This window comes from Rutidosis leptorrhynchoides, chromosome 7, assembly GCF_046630445.1.
Source record: "Rutidosis leptorrhynchoides isolate AG116_Rl617_1_P2 chromosome 7, CSIRO_AGI_Rlap_v1, whole genome shotgun sequence".
In the NCBI taxonomy this organism is placed as follows: Eukaryota; Viridiplantae; Streptophyta; class Magnoliopsida; order Asterales; family Asteraceae; genus Rutidosis; species Rutidosis leptorrhynchoides.
This window is the reverse complement of record NC_092339.1, coordinates 163328633-163351624: the sequence shown is the minus strand read 5'-3', so window position 1 is coordinate 163351624 and position 22992 is coordinate 163328633. Positions and strand designations below refer to the sequence as shown.

Sequence of the window (22992 nt, the reverse complement as noted above, 5' to 3'; positions counted from 1 at the left end):
AGTATTTTCCTCACAAATAGGACATGCCTTTTTTCCCTTCGTACTATATCCAGACAAATTACCATAAGCAGGAAAATCATTAATGGTGCAAAAAATCATTGCCCGTAGTTGGAAGTATTCTTTCTTATATGCATCATAAACATGTATGTCGGTACTCCATAATTCCATCATTTCATCAACTAATGGTTGCAAATAAACATCAATGTCGTTTCCAGGTTGCGTTTGGCCTTGAATCAAAAGAGACATCATTATGTACTTTCTTTTCATACATAGCCAAGGCGGTAGGTTATAAATGTATAGAAGAATGGGCCACGTGTTGTGACGGCTACTCAAATCTCCAAAAGGATTAATTCCATCTTAACTGAGTCCGAACCTTATATTACGTATCTCATCCCCAAATTCTTCAAAATCTTTATCAAAATTTTTCCATTGAAGTGAATCGGCCACATGTCGCATTTTTCCATCATTTTTACGATCTTCAGCAAGCCAACATAATAATTTTGCATCTTTCTCATTCGTAAATAATCTTTTTAATCTTGGTATGATAGGCAAGTACCACAATAATTTTGTAGGAGGCCCATTTTCTGACACATCACTATCAACATTATCAATTGGTTTTCCGCGTTTATACCTAGATGTACCACATAACTTACATTGATGAAGGTCTTTGTCTTCATTCCTGTATAATATACAATCATTTGGATAAGCATGTATTCTCTGTATTTCCAATCCCATTGGGAACATTAATTTATTTGCTTGGTATGTTGAAATCGGCAACTCATTACCTTCTGGTAGCATTTTGTTCAACAACTCTAACAGGCTAGTGAAACTAGTGTCGCTCCAACCATTGTTTGATTTTAAGTTAACCAGTTGTATCACGGCGGAAAGTTTTGTAAAATTCATACAACCGGTATATAAAGGTTTTTCAGCGTCAACAAATAGTTGTTGTAATCTGTCATGATATTTATCAGCAACATTATCCTCCATATCCAAATCGTCAAACATGTCATCAAAATTAACATTATTGTCACTATTGTATGAATCTTCTTCATTATCGGTATCGTTATCCGAAACAGACGGGTTAAGGTCAGCTAATGACTCACCATGAAAAGACCAACATGTGTACCCTCTCATAAATCCGTGTGCAATTAGATGATTTTTTATATCGGTTGAATCAGCATACCACCGTGCATTTTTGCATTTATTACAACGACAACTAATTGTGGTGTTTCCTTTTTCTAGTTGATCAGTCTCAGCAACTGTAATAAATTCATCAACACTATCCATAAACTCAGAGGTAGCTCGACCTATCTCGTACATCCAAGTATTCTGATCCATCTACAAGCAACATTGAAAAAGTTAATACATTATTAAAATAAAGAATGTAAAAAGATTGAAAAAGTTAATACATTATTAAAATAAAGAATGTAAAAAGTTGGAAAAGAGACTAGAACCCACGACCTCCTCTCTATCAAGCAACATCCTAACCATCTAAGCAATTGTGTTAACCTGACAACTTTACATTTATTTTCTAAAAAAACATCACGTATGGCCTACTGTTATTAAAAACCCCCAAATCAAAATCAATTGAGTTATCGATCATAATCCCATTACCTCATTATCATTTCTGTGTTCTAAAAAACCACGAAGTAACCCAAATCCCTTGAATCTGTAAACCCTAATTGTTCAATACCCTATTCGATTTCTGTTCTATTTTAGATTCGGTCTCTGCACGATTCTATTTTGCTACCATGGCTTACACGAAGCAACGTATTTCAAGAGAAAAAGAGTGTATTTCAAAGGTTAATTCCTAACAGTAATTATAATTAATAATTAATTTTGTGTATTTGATAATCTAAATTTATTACTTTTTTGTTCAGAAAAAAACATGAATATTATTGTCGCGCAATTAGTCTTTGAAATAGGTTTGGTTATGAGTTCGGTCAATTTCCTTGTTATTGCATATTGTGTATGTGTGATATGCTTTCCGTGTTATTCATAACACAATAATAAGACTGCATGTGTTTGAAATGATATTAAGGTGTATAAGCCTGTGTTTGATGTACTATGATCTTAATTTGTATATGCATGTTCTTAGATGTGTATCTTTTCTATTGCATTTGATGTGTATCTTTTCTATTGCATTTTGTGTACAGATGCAACAAAAAAAAAGTGTAAACAAACTGAAAAAGAAGTCAACTGTCGTTCAGTTGAAGATTGAATTTGACGAGTTTGGCCAAGCTATTGGAAAAACCCAAGCTATTTTTTCGAGCAACATTGGCGTTTTAACTAGGAGCACTTGTGATTTCCTTGTAAAGGATTGGAAGCATGTGTCTCCTGATCAGAAACAAACTTTATGGAGCAAAATAAAGGTATTAAAATCTAAGATTTTGTTTAATTACTTTTTATTTATATATGTTACAACATTCAACACTTACATTAGTTTAAGTTATACAGGAACTTCATAATATTGAAGACGATTTTGCACGAAAACAACACTGCAAAAATGCAACACAGCGTTTACGAGATTCAAGCACAAGTTAAGAACGTATATGGATGAAGGCAAGCTTCCTTATGTGGAAGTAAAAGATTACGATTTCATAACTCCAGAAAAATGGAAAAAAAATTGTGAAATCGAAGATACGCCTGCTAGACAAGTAAGTGCTATTCATTTGATTTGTATCAGGTTTGGAGGTACATTGTGATATTGTAAAGCTTTGAAAAAGGCATTTAATCGCATTAAAACTATGTAGAAACTAAGAGAAAAAGGCAGGCAAAACGCTTTCAAAAAAGGAAAAGAAAAGTATGCTCAAGTTGGTCGTTCGGGATATCGTGGGAAAAAAGCACAATGGGATACAGAAGCAAATGATCCTCATAAACGTACACCATACCACAATATCAAAGATCCTGCTGTGAGGTATTACGTGCTGGGCAGGATGAAGCCGGATGACAAAGGGAAGACGGCAGTATGCCCAGAAACATTTGCGCCGCTTATAGAGAAAATTGTAATATGTTTATATTTGAATTTTTAGACTAACCAACTCATAATTTTTCTATAATTGATTACTTATGTTTATTTTTCTAGGTTAGGACAGATAAAGAAGGCGGGGATGCCTTGTTAACTCATGTGGGGAAGGAACACGGTGGTCGAAAAAGGGGTTTAAGTAGCACAATAGGATACAACAAAATCACAAAGAAACAGAAATCAGACGATAAACGAACGAGGGTAATTGATTTAACTGATGTTATTTTTCTTACAATATTTAAATGCTTACTTACTACATTTTATATTTCATGTTTGCTAATGAGAAGTCTCAGGAAAACCAAAAGCATGATGATGAAGAGGATGTTGTTGATGAAGATAATGATGATGATGAAGAGAATGATGATGATGAAGAAGATGTAGATGATGAAGAGAAAGATGATGATGAAGACGATGCTGATGAGAAGTCTGATGTTGATGATGAAGTGGAAGGTGCTATTGAAAAGTCTCAGAAAAAGGAAAAGCGCGATGATGAAGAGGATGAAGAGAATGATGATGATGATGAAGAAGATGTTGATGATGAAGAGAATGATGAAGATGAAAAGGATGTTGATGAGAGGACTGATGCTGAAGATGAAGTCGAAGGTGCTGATAAATAGGAAGTTGATAATTTAGTAGAAGGTGCTGATGAAGGGGAAGGTGATAATGAAAAGGATGTTGATGATGAAGAGGATGTTGATGATGAAAAGGATGTTCAACATCAGAAATTCACCAAAAAATTAGTGAAACAATCGAAGCACATAAAGGTAAATGATTTAACTAAATGTTGTTTTTTTCTAGACTTTTAAATTACTTACTACATTTAGTTATTCATGTTTGTTAATGAACTGGATGTTGAAAAGGAAAAGTCTGATGAAAATTTAAATGTTCATGACAACATCAATGAAAAAGAAGATGCAGTGATTGAAGAAGATGCAGAGTTTGTTTCATATGATGATGTCCAGATGGTGATGAACGAAGACGAAGAAGAAAATGTGGATAAAGAAGAAGATTATGTGGTTCGAGAAATAAAAGATGGAGTGTTTAAAATATTAATGAAGCAGAAAAAGATGCAGAGTTTTCTGACGATGTTGATGAAGAAATGTTGATGGAAGACGACAAAAAAAGAACACCTTGATGAAGATGTTAATGAAGAAGTTAAAACAGAGCAAGATCCACTGATTAGACATATTGATGCAGAGCTAACAAATTTCAGAATGAAACCCAGTCCTCCACCAAGAAGAAGGAGGTCTGAAAAAATCTTATTACAGAAGCTCTCAAAAAATGTTTTCGTCAAAGATGGCACAGGTATGAGAGAGAACAATCCAATCAAATTGTAATTTGTGATGAATATTATTTGTGACGACCCGGGAATTTTCGACTAAATTTAAACTTAATGTTTATATGATTTCGATACGATAAGCAAAGTGTGTAATGTTGAGTCTAGAAAATTTTGAAACGATGTTCAAATATTCAATTGACCTTCGACTGCTCTCGACGATTCATGAACAATTAATTGTAATTAGATATGTGTGTATGCATAGATAAATAATAATTCGAAATATAATTTGGAGTATTACATGTTGTTGTTATTAAAAAATTAATAAAATAAAAATAGGATATTATAATAATTATTATTTAAAATATATCTCTGTATATAAATAAAGTATATTAAAAATAAATATTAAGTGATTGTAATACTCGTTTGATGTTTCGATTGATATTAAGCAAGTTAAATTCAAACTTATGTAACTTTAAAATAAACGGGGATCCGAAAATGAGCTATATAAATTTTAGGTTTATTAAAAAAATATATATCTAGAAGCTAATTAATAAATTTCAACACTTTTTATATTTCACTCATAAATGACAGAGACAGTTGATGTATTTTTATTTAACAAATTTAGGATCGAATTTTATACCATAATGACCAAAATAAATAAATATAGTTAATTTAAAAAATATGGAATTTTCCCGAAGACTTTTTATCCGCCATTGATTAACAAGGGGGAACGATATACACTTCGTGCTAAAACTGTCGGTAGGAAAGAATAGGAAGAAGACGACTCACTATTTATTCTGTTTCCTTTCATTTTCATGAATCAATTGTTTTGTATTATTAATTAGTTTGTATTAATTAAATATTAATAATTATTACTAGTTTTAGTTATATATATACTTATCTTTAAGCAAAGAAGTAAACAAACAAGAATTCGATGGCTCCCTATTTTACTATTTGTTATTTTATGTGTTACTGTTGTGATTATCAATCATCTGGATGATGTACTGTGTAAACGAATTATCATTTGAGTTATTGTGCATCTATGAAGATTTATATTTCTTTTTAATTCTTTATTCCATCTATATCAATATATATGCATTTACATATGCATATACTTGGACACATATAGATATAATCACTAGAGTTAACATCACCACCATTTCTCTCCATTCTCCAGCGACATGACATCGTTCTCCATCAAGTTCTTCACACCCAATTCATTTCTCACCCCAATACCAAAAACTAACCTGAGTTCCACAAGACTTTATGCAATCCCAACACCAAACCCACTTGCATCGAACAAACCCAGAAACCATCGAACCATTTAAACTGTGAATTTTTCTGTTTCATGTCTTGATTAAAACCACCATCATTAACCACCAGGAAATCACCTTGACAACCACCATCATCCTACTCTCACTCTTCTCTCTCTCTCTATATATCTCTCTTGTCCAAGAAACCACCATAACTATCAACCCTTTTAAACTGTTTTTTCGCTTCACATTCGACCATCACAACCCAAATCTTATGTTACTACTGCTTGCTTTTGTTGTTGCTGCTATAACCATAAATGCTCGACAAACACCACCTTACCACAAACCACCACCAACATGATCATTGATTTCCTGCTGCCCGTTTACTTATGTTTCTTTCTGTCCATTGAAAACCACCACCAATCATCAACACAATCACCACCATCATTGATTCTTACCCAAACAGCCTGCTCGTTAACTGATAATGTTGCAGATATATTTCTGTTTTTATTTTTCTTTTCTTTTTGCTGTAAAACACGTCCACACCCAACACCATAAACCGCTGTAACTATCTTTTGTTATTTTATTTCTTCCCTTCGTTCTACTTCTATTCGTTATAGCCTTTCTGTTTCTATTCTATTTCCAATGATGATGATAGATATAACTTGTTATGGCTGCTTTATTTTTTTTATTGATGGTGGCCGACAAATATGACATGGGTAACATGATATTGGTGTTTTAAATAATAGTTAAAGAAAAAGAAACTCAATTGATAGATGCAGATGGAAGCAGGCTGTTTAATGGATTCACAACCCACATCGATTACATGGGTTTACTAGTTGGGCTTAAGAAATTGTTGCTGGGCCATGATTTGCTGTTGGGCTGCTATGATTTCCTTGGACCGATGGAATTGGGCCAAATTATAGAGGTGTGATCGAGCTTGAATACATATGTCCTGACCCACTTTCTTTTTGTTCGTTGAACCACCAAAAACAACCTTATGATGTTACATTCTTTCGTTGCTACGCATATGGTTCAAACAAATAAATTAGTTACTGCTTTTGAGAACCATTTCAACCACCGAGAACCACCAACACAGCCCCTCTATCATTATTTTTTTTCTTTTCTTTAGATGAATGATAATAGAGATGGAAAATGATTAGGGTAATTCCAAATGATAACGAGAACATGATGATGTCTATATTAAATCGAAGGTGATTATGATACACGTTATGATTCATGATTATGATCGACAATTATGATTATGATTATAACTGTGATGATAATGATGAACGAGGAACGATGGTGATGTTACCATGATGATAATAAGATGGTGATGTTACAATATAGATGGTATGAGGATGATGAGGAACTAAAACTCTTGCTGCTAATCGATATGTTTCTGTTAATTGGATTTTGATGATGAAGAAGAAAAAGGGGAAATAACTAAAAAGAGTTATATTAACTGTAGAGGGTATTAAAATAGAAAAATCACAATGGCAGAATGGTTCAAGGTGTTTGCGGGTATTCGAGAGGTCGGGGGTTCGAGCCCGAGCATGGGCTGTTTTTATTTTTTGGAAACTCATTCTTTTAAGGTAGCTTTTGTTTATTTTTATTATTATTATTGTTGTTATTATTATTATTGATTATTAATTATTACTATTACTATTAAGTATTATAATTATCACTAGTATTATAGTTGTTATTATTATTGTTATTACCAATGAAAGTATTAGTTACCATTTATTATTATTATTATCATAATTATAATTACAATTATGATTATTATTATTATTAATATTGCTATTACTAATATTATTATCATTACTAGTATTATTATTAATTAGTATTATTATTATTAATATTATCATTAGTATTATTATAAGTATTATTATTTATATTATCATGGGTATTATTATTATGTAATTACTAAAACCAATATCATAACTATCGTTAACAATAAAATTAACATTTTTTTACATTTATTATCATTAATATCATTATATCGTTATTATTAACATTAATAGAATTAATGACATTAATATCTTATTAATAATATTAAGTACGATAATCATTTTTACCGCTATTAACATTATTTTGGTATTATTATAACAACTATTATTAACATACAAATGATATATTTAATATATATAACATAACAAAAATTAATATTTTTATATACAAAAAGAATATATGAGACATATACATATATTATTAAGATAAGAATGATATAATTAATAAATCATAATTATAAACATATTCGATTACGATTATGTGTATTAATAGATATACAAATGATATAGGTTCGTGAATCCGAGGCCAAACCCTGCACTTGTTCAGTGCCGTCATATGTATTTTTACTACAAAATACAGTATTGTGAGTTTCATTTGCACCATTTTTAAATGCTTTTACAATATATATTTTTGGGACTGAGAATACATGCGCTGTTTTTATAAATGTTTTATGAAATAGACACAAGTAATCGAAACTACATTCTATGGTTGAATTGTTATACCGGATATCGCCCTAAGAATTGGTGTTTATTATAATTGTCACCAATTGATGCGAATCCTAAAGATAGATCTATGGGCCTTGACAAGCACAGTCAAAGAATTTGAACTGCTTTAGTACTTTGATTTTATTTGTTTAGGGATATTCTAGATGCATTTGTTAATGTCGGTTACCAGTTGTTCAATCCATATGAATGATTTTTGTCTTTATGCATGGGACGTATATTTATGAGAAATAGAAATGAAAATCTTGTGGTCTATTAAAATGATGGAAATGATTGATTATGTTAAACTAATGAACTCACCAACCTTTTGGTTGACACTTTAAAGCATGTTTATTCTCAGGTATGAAAGAAATCTTCCGTTGTGCATTTGCTCACTTTAGAGATATTACTTGGAGTCATTCATGATATATTTCAAAAGACGTTGCATTCGAGTCGTTGAGTTCATCAAGATTATTATTAAGTCAATTATAGTTGAATATATTATGAAATGGTATGCATGCCGTCAACTTTCGATGTAATGAAAGTTTGTCTTTCAAAAACGAATGCAATGTTTGTAAAATGTATCATATAGAGGTCAAGTACCTCGCGATGTAATAAACTATTGTGAATCATTTATAATCAATATGAACGGGTCCTTTCAGTTGGTATCAGAGCGGTGGTCTTAGCGAACCAGGTCTGCATTAGTGTGTCTAACTGATAATTCGTTAGGATGCATTAGTGAGTCTGGACTTCGACCGTGTCTGCATGTCAAAAGTCTTGCTTATCATTTTTGTCAGAAATTGCCTGTTTATTATCCTTAGTCTAGACATATCTTATTGCATTGATTGCATGAATAGTGTATAGACAAAATCCATATCTTAGCGTATCTGCTAAATCATATCATAGCGTATCTGTTACTGTAAACTTTGTCTGACATATTCCGTAAATTTCTCCGTAATCTACGAAATCTTTTGCGCTATATATATAGATATTCTATGTAATTAGAATACCACCCGATAGCTGGAAAATCATTTCATAACGAAAAATCCTTTATTCAATCGTACGAAATGGAATTCGTCATCAGTTCAAGTCCTTCGGATTCCGCAATGGAATCCCAATCAAGCTCCGAAAAGCAGTGTGATCGGAATGGATCAACCAATCGGCCATCACCTATTCTAGATGAATTGGGGATGGGTTCGTAGCCTCCTCAATCATTGGATACAAGAAGAAGGTGATCCTTTCCATCCACCAGATTGCCCTCTTGGCGAAGAACCTGAAGCACTTACCGGTGAACCTGTCCGAAACACTACTTTCTCTCTCATTTCCAGAGTATCTCGTCACGATTATATACTACATCAAATTCTAGATTTTATTTATCCGCTCGTCCAAACCGATAATCACCCCTGTGTAATAGAAGAAGTCAACTAGCTTCGCGCTCGGGTGGTGGCTTTGGAGAATATGGTGCAAAGGTTACAAACACCAGCAGCAGCACCAGCAGCATAAACAGTACCATCAACAACAACATCCGCATCTCATGCCTTAACATCTCATTCTGTACCTCGAGTATAATCATCGTTCTACGTGACGTTCTACATTATTTATCTTCGTTCGACATGATGATTATGTAATCTCTAATGTTTTAGAGATTATGCACTCTAATTCTAACCGAAAAGCAAATGAGTTTAATGTTATATTAACTCATTAAATCCATAATTACAGCTGAAGAAAATATATATGTATATATGTTTTCATAAAGAATGTAATTAAAAATTCTTTTGTACAAACTGTTAATGGTGAAAATATTTTAACGGGTAGGTAATACCCGAGGAATATTTAGATTTCACATTAATAAATTACACTGTACATTATTCGAAGCTGATTCAACAGTCATTCACTATCCTACTTACAACCACCGATATACGTATCCGTTCACCACAGAATAACCATTTTCATCCAATTTCATATTTGGATTTTGATTTTCCAGAATCTAACAAGTGGCATAATGAAGAAAACATTGGACAAAATAAAATTTGTTAGAAACAAACAAATTAACTATGAGAAATTTTGTTAAGAATCCACGCTAACTGTTCCTAGCTAACTGTTCCTAGCTAACTGATTACATTTTATTTATCGCAATTTATATTCTCGCAATTTTATTTATCGTCATTTAATTTCTGTTATTTATTTTACGCACTTTATTTATCGTCATTTAAATACTGTTATTTACGCATTTAAATATCGGGACACGTATACAATTTTTTGACATATCATATCGACGCATCTATATATATTATTTGGAATAACCATAGACACTCTATATGCAGTAATGTTGGAGTTAGCTATACAGGGTTGAGGTTGATTCTATAATAATATATATACTTTGAGTTGTGATCGAGTCTGAGACATGTACCCGGGTCACGATATGTATTAATTAATTCGAATATTATAAACTATATATGAATTATTGAGTTAGTGATTGTGGACTGCTAACTGTCGACTACCAAGATTGGACAATTAAAAATGAATTAAAATATTAATTATAACATATGAAACTAAACAATTCTTCAAGTTTGCCACTTAATTTCATCTTAAACCTCATTTGTATCTTGACGATTACAATCTGCGTTTAAACCTTTCATGATCCTTGAAAACACCTCAATCGAGAGAATGAACCAACCACACTTCATCTACGGAAGGAAAGATTGATGCATATAGTTATGCACCTGAAAACACTCAGAACCTGAGTAAATGTTTAACACGTATCTGTGCTAATTCCTTTAGTGTTATTATTACCCAAAATAACTTGGTAATTTCTTTCAAAGTAGCAAATTTTGTCACAGCTCCAGCAAGTCAACTTCAACTTTTCGTTCGAAACAACCTTATTAACACCTTGATATATATGTGTGCTCTTTTATTGTTACCGGGGAACCTTTTATATTCCGCCATATTACTATCAGCGTTTAATCTTCTAAAAAAAATAAATCTCTTGAAACCACCTCGGACTGATAACCGATGATTCAGATATGGTAGCATTAAATGCAGAGGAAACAGCAAAATCGTAGATGGTCTAAACGGCCAAAAGTTTGATAATAAAGAATGGAAGTGTTGGAAACGCTCAATAGAAAATTCAGTACCAACAAGCGGATTATGCGAAATTATGAAGGAGACTGTGGACAAATCATAAGGACTAAACTTGTACATAAAGAATCTTGATGATTCTGATTCTGATGAAATCTTTAGCGAATATCTTGCTCCTTAATTGCTCTAAATCATTGTGAATGAATTTCTTCATCACAATTTGATTCAAAAATTCTAAGATATTATCGTATCTTTCATTATTAAAATATTCAATATTTCTGAAGATATCTTCATAAATATTCTTGCCCGATATTAATTATCTCTCCGTTCTATCTGCGTTATATCATAAAAGAAAACTATTTTAGTTTCTAAATTCTGAAATATTCAAACTTAAAATATGAATATTATTGAAGTAGTGTTGGGAACTGAAGCATGAGTTAGTATAATATAATGACACTTGATCAACGTAATTATATTACAGTAAGTCATGTTGAGTTTCTAATGAAACATGATAATTCACATACTATAACGTCATCATGTGTCATGTTACATGACTCTTACATTCAATCTAATCTATAAACATATCAAGAACATAATTTCCTGATAATTCTATCTTCTCTCCGGAATTCTGGTAATTTAACACATCAAGATCGTGCGATTACGTTCTTTCTTGTTTAGAACATTAAGTTCATTCGAAATTCCATACTTACGAATTCTAGACCGTTACTCGCTTTACTAGAGGATAGAAGAGAATAAAAAGGCAAAGAGCTCCAAAATATAAGAGAAAATATAAAGCCCAATAACACTACGGAGGTTACAAACCATGGATATTAATACGAATAGCAATATAAGGACGCGGTAGAATTAAGAATAGTATCACCCCAAGGTAATAGTAGAAATAAATAGGTTTTTCTGATGAAAGATTTAAAAGAAGAATGACAGAAGTGATAATTAGAAAAATATCAAGGATTAGAACAGAATTAATCATTTTCACAATCTTTTGGATGTATGAACTAAGAAAGAAAGTATAAGAATGATGAGAATAATGGAACGGAAGAGTTTAATTTATAATATCAGAAAGAGTACTCGAGGCAGATCACCGTATTTAATTATAGAAATCCTAATTTTCTTACTCGCTGAAGAATCAAATCTTATAGATTTCGAAGATTTTCCTTTAAATCCCTTGAATTCCTAAAATCAACCATGACTACGTCACCGGTTAAGATGAACATGCCATTATTTATTCACTCTTTTGTTATAGCTTCATTTTTACTCTTCAAATAATCGAATTGTTTTATCCATATTATTCAATGATGATAAAATTCTATTTATCAACTCATATTCGTCATGAAAACATTTTATTGTTAGCCATGACCACCTCACTCAAATTTCGGGATGAAATTTCTTTAACGGGTAGGTACTGTGACGACCTGGGAATTTTTGACTAAATTTAAACTTAATCTTTATATGATTTCGATACAATAAGCAAAGTGTGTAATGTTGAGTCTAGAAAATTTTGAAACGATGTTCATATATTCAATTGACCTTCGACTGCTCTCGATGATTCACGAACAATTAATTGTAATTAGATATGTGTGTATGCATAGATAAATAATAATTCGAAATATAATTTGGAGTATTACATGTTGTTGTTATTAAAAAATTAATAAAATAAAAATAGGATATTATAATAATTATTATTTAAAATATATCTCTGTATATAAATAAAGTATATTAAAAATAAATATTAAGTGATTGTAATACTCGTTTGATGTTTTGATTGATATTAAGAAAGTTAAATTCAAACTTATGTAACTTTAAAATAAACGGTGATCCGAAAATGAGCTATATAAATTTTAGGTTTATTAAAAAAAATATATCTAGAAGCTAATTAATAAATTTCAACACTTTTTATATTTCACCCATAAATGAGAGGGACAGTTGATGTATTTTTATTTAACAAATTTAGGATCGAATTTTATACCATAATAACCAAAATAAATAAATATAGTTAATTTAAAAAATATGGAATTTTCCCGAAGACTTTTTATCCGCCACTGATTAACAACGGGGCATGATATACACTTCGTGCTAAAACTGTCGGTAGGAAAGAATAGGAAGAAGGCGGCTCACTATTTATTCTGTTTCCTTTCATTTTCATGAATCAATTGTTTTGTATTATTAATTAGTTTGTATTAATTAAATATTATTAATTATTACTAGTTTTAGTTATATATATACTTATCTTTAAGCAAAGAAGTAAAAAAACAAGAATCCGATGGCTCCCTGTTTTACTATTTGTTATTTTATGTGTTACTGTTGTGATTATCAATCATCCGGATGCTGTACTGTGTAAACGAATTATCATTTGAGTTACTGTGCATCTATGAATATTTATATTACTTCTTAATTCTTTATTCCATCTATATCAATATATATATATATATATATATATATATATATATATATATATATATATATATATATATATATATATATATATATATATATATATATATATATATATATATATATATGCATTTACATATGCACATACTTGGACACATATAGATATAATCACTAGAGTTAACATCACCACCATTTCTCTCCATTCTCCAGTGACATGACATCGTTCTCCATCATGTTCTTCACACCCAATTCATTTCTCACCCCAATACCATCATGCTCGGATTGCATAAAGTCTTGTGGAACTCAGGTTGGTTTTTGGTATTGGGGTGAGAAATGAATTGGGTGTGAAGAACATGATGGAGAATGATGTCATGTCACTGGAGAATGGAGAGAAATGGTGGTGATGTTAACTCTAGTGATTATATCTATATGTGTCCAAGTATGTGCATATGTAAATGCATATATATATATATATATATATATATATATATATATATATATATATATATATATATATATATTATATTTATATATATATATATATATATGCATTTACATATGCACATACTTGGACACATATAGATATAATCACTAGAGTTAACATCACCACCATTTCTCTCCATTCTCCAGTGACATGACATCGTTCTCCATCATGTTCTTCACACCCAATTCATTTCTCACCCCAATACCAAAAACCAACCTGAGTTCCACAAGACTTTATGCAATCCCAACACCAAACCCACTTACATCGAACAAACCCAGAAACCATCGAACCATTTAAACTGCGAATTTTTCTGTTTCATGTCTTGATTAAAACCACCATCATTAACCACCAGGAAATCACCTAGACAACCACCAATATCCTACTCTCACTCTTCTCTCTCTATATATATCTCTCTTGTCCAAGAAACCACCATAACTATCAACCCTTTTAAACTATTTTTTCGCTTCACATTCGACCATCACAACCCAAATCTTGTGTTACTACTGCTTGCTTTTGTTGTTTCTGCTATAACCATAAATGCTCGACAAACACCACCTCACCACAAACCACCACCAACATGATCATTGATTTCCTGCTGCCCATTTACTTATGTTTCTTTTTGTCCATTGAAAACCACCACCAACCACCAATCATCAACACAATCACCACCATCATTGATTCTTACCCAAACAGCCTGCTCGTTAACTGATAATGTTGCAGATATATTTATGTTTTTATTTTTCTTTTCTTTTCCCTGTAAAACACGTCCACACCCAACACCATAAACTGCTGTAACTATCTTTTGTTATTTTATTTTCTTCCCTTCGTTCCACTGCTATTCGTTACAGCCTTTCTGTTTCTATTATATTTCCAATGATGATGATAGATATAACTTGTTGTGGCTGCTTTATTTTTTTTATTGATGGTGGCCGACAAATATGACATGGGTAACATGATATTGGTGTTTTAAATAATAGTTAAAGAAAAAGAAACTCAATTGATAGATGCAGATGGAAGCGGGCTGTTTAATGGATTCATAACCCACATCGATTACATGGGTTTACTAGTTGGGCTTAAGAAATTGTTGCTGGGCCATGATTTGCTGTTGGGCTGCTATGATATCCTTGGACCGAAGGAATTGGGCCAAATTATAGAGGTGTGATCGAGCTTGAATACATATGTCCTGACCCACTTTCGTTTTGTTCGTTGAACCACCAAAAACACCCATATGATGTTACATTCTTTCGTTGCTACGCATATGGTTCAAACAAATAAATTAGTTACTGCTTTTGAGAACCATTTCAACCACCGAGAACCACCAACACAGCCCCTCTATCGTTATTTTTTTTCTTTTCTTTAGATGAATGATAATAGAGATGGAAAACGATTAGGGTAATTCCAATTGATAACGAGAATATGATGATGTTTATATTAAATAGAAGGTGATTATGATACACGTTATGATTCATGATTATGATCGAGAATTATGATTATGATTATAACTGTGATGATAATGATGAACGAGGAACGATGGTGATGTTACCATGATGATAATAAGATGATGATGTTACGATATAGATGGTATGAGGATGATGAGGAACTAAAACTCTTGCGGCTAATCGATATGTTTCTGTTAATTGGATTTTGATGATGAAGAAGAAAAAGGGTAATTAAATAAAATGAGTTATATTAACTGTGGAGGGTATTAAAACAGAAAAATCACAATGGCAGAATGGTTCAAGGTGTTTGCGGGTATTCGAGAGGTCGGGGGTTCGAGCCCGAGCATGGGCTGTTTTTATTTTTTGGAAACTCATTCTTTTAAGGTAGCTTTTGTTTATTTTTATTATTATTGTTGTTGTTATTATTATTATTGATTATTAATTATTACTATTATTGTTAAGTATTATAATTATCACTATTATTATAGTTGTTATTATTATTGTTATTACCAATGAAAGTATTAGTTACCATTTATTATTATTATCATAATTATAATTACAATTATGATTATTATTATTAATATTGCTATTACTAATATTATTATCATTACTAGTATTATTATTAATTAGTATTATTATTATTATTATTATTATTATTATTATTATTATTATTATTATTATTATTATTATTATTATCATTAGTATTATTATAAGTATTATTATTTATATTATCATGGGTATTATTATTATGTAATTACTAAAACCAATATCATAACTATCATTAACAATAAAATTAACATTTTTTTACATTTATTATCATTAATATCATTATATCATTATTATTATCATTAATAGAATTAATAACATTAATATCTTATTAATAATATTAAGTACGATAATCATGTTTACCGCTATTAACATTATTTTGGTATTATTATAACAACTATTATTAACATACAAATGATATATTTAATACATATAACATAACAAAAATTAATATTTTTATATACAAAAAGAATATATGAGACATATACATATATTATTAAGATAAGAATGATATAATTAATAAATCATAATTATAAACTTATTTGATTACGATTATGTGTATTAATAGATATACAAATGATATAGGTTCGTGAATCCGAGGCCAAACCCTACACTTGTTCAGTGTCGTCATATGTATTTTTACTACAAAATACAGTATTGTGAGTTTCATTTGCTCCCTTTTTAAATGCTTTTGTAATATATATTTTTGGGACTGAGAATACATGCGCTGTTTTTATAAATGTTTTATGAAATAGACACAAGTAATCGAAACTACATTCTATGGTTGAATTGTTATACCGGATATCGCCCTTGTTGAACTTGGTAGCCTAAGAATTGGTGTTTATTATAATTGCCACCAATTGACGCGAATCCCAAAGATAGATCTATGGGCCTTGACAAGCCCCAGACAGAGATTTTGAACTGCTTTAGTACTTCGATTTTATTTGTTTGGGGATATTCTAGATGCATTTGTTAATGTCGGTTACCAGGTGTTCAATCCATAAGAATGATTTTTGTCTCTATGCATGGGACGTATATTTATGAGAAATGGAAATGAAAATCTTGTGGTCTATTAAAATGATGGAAAGGATTAATTATGTTAAACTAATGAACTCACCAACCTTTTGGTTGACACTTTAAAGCATGTTTATTCTCAGGTATGAAAGAAATCTTCCGCGGTGCATTTGCTCACTTTAGAGATATTACTTGGAGTCATTCCTGATATATTTCAAAAGACGTTGCATTCGAGTCGTTGAGTTCATCAAGATTATTATTAAGTCAATTATAGTTGAATATATTATGAAATGGTATGCATGCCGTCAACTTTCAATGTAATGAAAGTTTGTCTTTCAAGAACGAATGCAATGTTTGTAAAATGTATCATATAGAGGTCAAGTACCTCGCGATGTAATCAACTATTGTGAATCGTTTATAATCGATATGAACGGGTCCTTTCATTATTGATGCTACTATAACTATGTTTGTTAATGTATATTTGTGATTCTACTTTTTATTGGAGCTAATGAATATTTGTGATGCTCCTTTTGTATGAAGTTTTGATATGGTAATATAACTGTCTTTGTTTATGTTAATTTGCCAATGCAACTGTACTTAGGGTTATGATTAGGGTAATGATTGCACTTTGGGTTATGATTGCCACTGAAGGTAGTTATAAGGTCAACATTGCTTATCATCTTGGTTATTGGGTCTGATTTGATATGTATAGTACCTCATGAGTTTTTTTCCTAAATTGGAGTGAGCGTTGAGTTGTTATTACTTCACCAAACATAGGTTGGTTTCTGAATTAGGCATATATATATAATAGACTAGGTTTATATGTTTGGTTTTCTTTTGGTTGCCATAGTGTGCAGCAGGTAAATAATCAGGTTATCCAGGTTTTGTTATACAGGTTTTGAGTTGTTATTACTTCACCAAACATAGCGTTGAGTTGTTATCCAGATTTTTGAGTTGTTATTACTATCAGGTTGTGTTTGCCTATTGTTACTATATAGTATAACTTTCTTTCATTGCATAATAAGGGTTTATATGTTATAGGTTATATATAGTGTGTTTATATGTTGTTAATAAAGTTTATATGTTGTTAATATAGTGTTGTATGATGTTTAGAATCGTGTTGTGTAATCGCGTCAATCATGGTGTGGTAAAACAGTGAGATGGTTGTGTGTCGTTTGTTTGTTCAGTTCTGCTCCAGGTCTACACTACATGTCTATAATCGTGTTGGGTAATCGTGTGAATCATGATGTGTTATATAGTCAAATTATTGTGCTATATATCCAATCAAACATGTGTTATAAAACTGATTTATAAACCTGATTCAAACATGTGTGAATCATGTGATATTATTAACGTTCATGTAAACCAGATTTATACAAACTTTTATAACAAACGACTTAAGATATAAAGAAAAAGAAATATTGAATTACCTCTGATGATTTTGAAGTCTCCATTATCTTTGAATCATGCGACGAAGCTAAACAAGCAAACAAGAGCAAGCCGGAAAAAAACTAAAAAACGTGTGTTTTTATATTTCTGAAAAGATTTTTTATATTTTATATTATTTATAACTTCAATAATAATCTTATTTATTTAAGGTATATAAAATTTTATAATATTATAATTATATTATATATACTTATCAAAATTCATTCCTAGTTATCAAATTATTTCCTAACTCTTCTGTAACTAACTAACTTCCTATTATTAGACGTTTTTGTTTATTAACCCGTTCAATATGGAACCCTAAATATATAACCCGTTACATTGTTTGTTTAATTAGACGTGATCGGTAATTTCAGTAGACTAATATTAACAGAACTTTAAGGGTTAGGTTGATTAAACGGAGATCGTTTACATATATATCCCGTTAACTTATTTAGACGTGTCACAGTTAAAGGCGTTAGTTAAAAACTAATTAGACGTGTGTTTTGAAACTTATTAGACGTGTTAAGCATTTAGACGTGTTCCCGGAAAATCTAATTGAAACAACCCAACCCGTATTCCATACGAAATTTTTTTTTTTTAAAACTAACAACCTTTAGCACCCAATTAAGCGGTTACATGTAACCCATTTAAACGATATCACAATTAAATGTTTACAAACGTCACGAAGGCCCTTAACAAATGTAATACAAGTTTGACCCATTCACAAATGATAGTTTTAATCCAAACAACACCTCGAGCATGGTTTGGGGCTAAACTACCCAAAACACTAGGCCAACTTCAAAAGCTTCAACAAGCATCACCAAGGGACACCTAGTGCCCAACAACCCCTTTTCCTCTATCCGCACCTGCATATAAAAAGATAAACAACGAGAGGGGTAAGCTAATGCTTAGTGAGTGCAACAATTATATGAATGCATAAACAACCTACATACTTGCAATCACTTAAGCATTTACCGCATACATGCTAGCAATATAAATAATCATACCATCGCAAGTATAATAACTAAAATTCCAATCACACGAGCTAGCATAAGTTAGCATATTAATAGCATATAGTTCACAATTTAATATGCTAAATACAATTCACACAACCATGGTTAACCAATCGTACAAGGGAACGGTACTTGAAAGACCGTCAGAGTTCATAACATCCATTAGTGTTACTTAAACACCGCGTAATCACTAATCCCCCGGGTGATGTCTTAAACACCACGACTAACTCACCCCCATGACAATGTGGCGTCTTGAACACCGCGATGATTCCACATGTCAATCAAAACAATGAGTGGTGTCTTGAACACCGCGACAATTCCACTCCCATGACAATGTGGTGTCTTGAACACCGCGATAATACCATATGTCAATCAAAATAATGAGTAGTGTCTTGAACCCCGCGACAATACTACTCGTTACTTAGAATGTGGTGTCTTAAACACCGCGACAATACCACATTCACACTACACAAATAAATAAATTATATACGTGCACGCATAATTATTCCACTCACCTTAACACCAAGATGATGATTATGCACTTCCGAAACTTCAAAGCAAAGTACCTAATACATTAAGTACACATTCAATACACAACTTGTGGAACCAACCACCATACTTACACTTGAGCATTTAATGAGCCAATTTGCATTAAATAGCTCAACTACACCAAAACCGCCCATAAATGGCCAAGACTCTTATTCAATCACTAAAGCTAGCGATTTATAGTCTACTAACTTTAACTAACACAAACTTAGGGTACTTCATACCCATTTCACCCAAACTAGGTCAACATTACCCATTTGACCCATTTTAACAATTAGACTCACAAATCAAGTCAAACTTAACTCATTAACAATTTTTTCATCAATTTAAAAGTGTAATAGTGACTAACAACACCATTTGACACTTACAACCTCAATTCACAAGACCAAACCCTAGGTTATAGTCATTTGGGCTTTCCTTACATCAACATAACCCAAGTTCACCCATTTAACCCCCCAAATGGGTCTTACAAGCCTCTAATGGCCAAACCCTAACCATAAATTAACTAAACTAAAAATACGGAGTTAAGACTTACCAACACTATCCACTCGTAGCTAAGAACGAGGAGAACGACTTCAATTCTTGCTCCAAGGATTGATTCACAAATCTTCACTCTCAAATCTCACTTAGAAATCAATTGGGTTTTTTTGTTTTGAGAGTAAATGGAGAAAGAAAATAGAAATGGAAATGAATAAAATGGATAAGTGGTGGAGATTAAATGCTCCCATCAGATCTATACGCAAAAAGATGAATTTGCCCTTGAACCCCACTTTTTAAAAGCTGAATTCGGCATCAGACTGCCAGAAATGTCGCGACGCGACTTCTTTTCTCGCGGCGCGACGAACAACGTAAAAATGTGAGTTGTTTAAACTCCTCCTGACTCAGATTCTAGTTATTGGTCGCGGCGCGACCTTCTTCTCCGCGGCGCGACATAAAAAGGAAAAATCGACCCTTCTTAGCATGCCTCCTGACTCTAGTTTGCTTGAGGTGCCGCGGCGCGGCAATGGTCATCGCGGCACGCCATTAGGCGTGGCCTGACCAGTTTCTCGGCAACAACTAACAATTAATTATTTGACTTGTACGCTTCGTTCTCGCTTCCTATACACGTCTAAACTTCATCTTTAAGCCTCACATGACTTAACATCAACAAAAGCCCTTGCATATAATTATACATGCATGCATTCCAATATATATATATATATATATATATATATATATATATATATATATATATATATATATATATATATATATATATATATACATTTACGCATTAATTAACACTCATTTCATTTCATCACATAACGAACGAGTTATAAGCGTACTAACGATTAAATATGTACCTTTAGACATGTACGGGAAAACGGGATGTTACACTAATAAGACGTGTTGCCAATTAGACGTGTTCTTGTTTCATTCAGACGTGTTCCTGGTATACATAATTAGACGTGTTGTTAATTAGACGAGTTATTTGGAATATTTGTTAGACGTATTGTCAATTAGATGTGTTCCCGGTAAAAGTAATTAGACGTGGTTACCAATTAGAGGTGTTAAACTTATTTAGACGTGTTGAAGATATCTAATTAGATGTGTTGCGAATATTAATTAGACGTGTTCCGTGTTTTTTTTTTGGTAGAAATTTAAATTAGACGTGTTCCGTGTGATAATTAGACGTGTTATATAGTGAACACGTCTAAATGACGGGCTCTAAATGAGCCGAAATGTAGTAGTGTTTGTAGGTAAAGCATTTGGTCTAGACCAAAATGAGTTAAAAAGTCTTGTAAGCTCCCAACCTGATGCAGCTCTAGTTAAACTGCAGACAAGAATTAAGTTTCCAGAACCAAGTAATAAACACATCAAAGAGAATACCGATCAATCGGGTGAGACTTTTGTTAATGAGGGCGGAATTGTGAATTTCTTGACAAAAAAGAACATTCCAATGCTTGGTGAAATTGGTCTAAGTGCAAAATTTCTGAAGTTAGAGGCTAATGCTATGTTGGCACCAAGTTACTTAGCCAATGGGTCGGTTCAGGTTAGTTATGTTGTTAAGGGAAGTGGTCAGATTCGGGTTGTGGGCAGTGAAGGAAAGCTTGCATTGGATGCTAAAGTTGGTGAAGGAAAGCTTGCATTGGATGCTAAAGTTGAAGAAGGTCAGAAGGTGACTTGTTTGTTGTTCCCCAATTCTTTGCTATTGCGGAGATTGCGGATGATTCTGGAATGGAAGTTTTTTCTGTTGTAACTTCTTCAAACTAAGTCACATATTTCCATTGTACTTTCTTTACGAAAATCTTTCCAAGATAGCTTAGTGATTAAGTACTGATATCCTCTCATGTTCAAACTTCATTAGCAAACATATATTGGGGTGACGAGAGTAAATGTTGGAAAATCTTATTCGTTTACCCGTTTAACTGTCTATGCAACAAAATGGCCTTCTCTATATTTTATTTATCTTATGTATCAACCTTCTTTTTGCAGGCTTGTTTTTGGACGGTTGGCTGGAAACAGTTCAATTTGGAAGGCATTGTCTCCAATTGTGTTACAATCTGCTCCTAATAATATTTCAGGAATCAAGAATCACTGAAATTATAATATTGTTAATTTCTTCATGTATTTAATGATTTGCAGTGGCAAATTTTAATCAAAGTTTAAAGGGGTCTCTATGTGGCATAATAAAATAAATAATGGCCCATAAATAATATGAGACCAATCTTAAGAATATATGGCATTCTATAATAACAATTATTATTTTTATTATTAACGGTGTTCTATACATGATACTTTGTGAAGAAAATTACATTACATAATAAGTGGTTTCATAGGGTACGTATTATAGCCCTAGATTTGCCCCTAGGAATAGTACTGGGTTAAGTAAAATGTTGGTTTCACAGTGTATGTATTATAGCCCTAGATTTGCCCCTAGGAAGAGTAATCGATTAAGTAAAATGTTGTATCCATATTCATATAATTTTTCTTAATTCATATT

At 31.8% G+C, this 22992-nt stretch overlaps 2 protein-coding genes across 2 annotated transcripts; one reads left to right on the top strand and one right to left on the bottom strand.

Moving 5' to 3' along the window:
• Window positions 1-357: 357 nt before the first annotated feature.
• Window positions 358-1619, bottom strand: LOC139859744 (uncharacterized). The gene is made up of 3 exons (XM_071848518.1): window positions 1615-1619; window positions 1455-1509; window positions 358-1338 (listed from the first exon to the last, which is right to left on the bottom strand). The coding sequence occupies exons 1-3, from the start codon at window positions 1617-1619 to the stop codon at window positions 358-360; spliced, it is 1041 nt and encodes a 346-aa protein (XP_071704619.1).
• Window positions 1620-21720: 20101 nt separating this feature from the next.
• LOC139859743 (uncharacterized) lies at window positions 21721-22590 on the top strand. Its single transcript, XM_071848517.1, has 2 exons — window positions 21721-22244; window positions 22485-22590. Exons 1-2 carry the CDS (start codon window positions 21721-21723, stop codon window positions 22588-22590), a joined length of 630 nt encoding a protein of 209 aa, XP_071704618.1.
• Window positions 22591-22992: the final 402 nt, after the last annotated feature.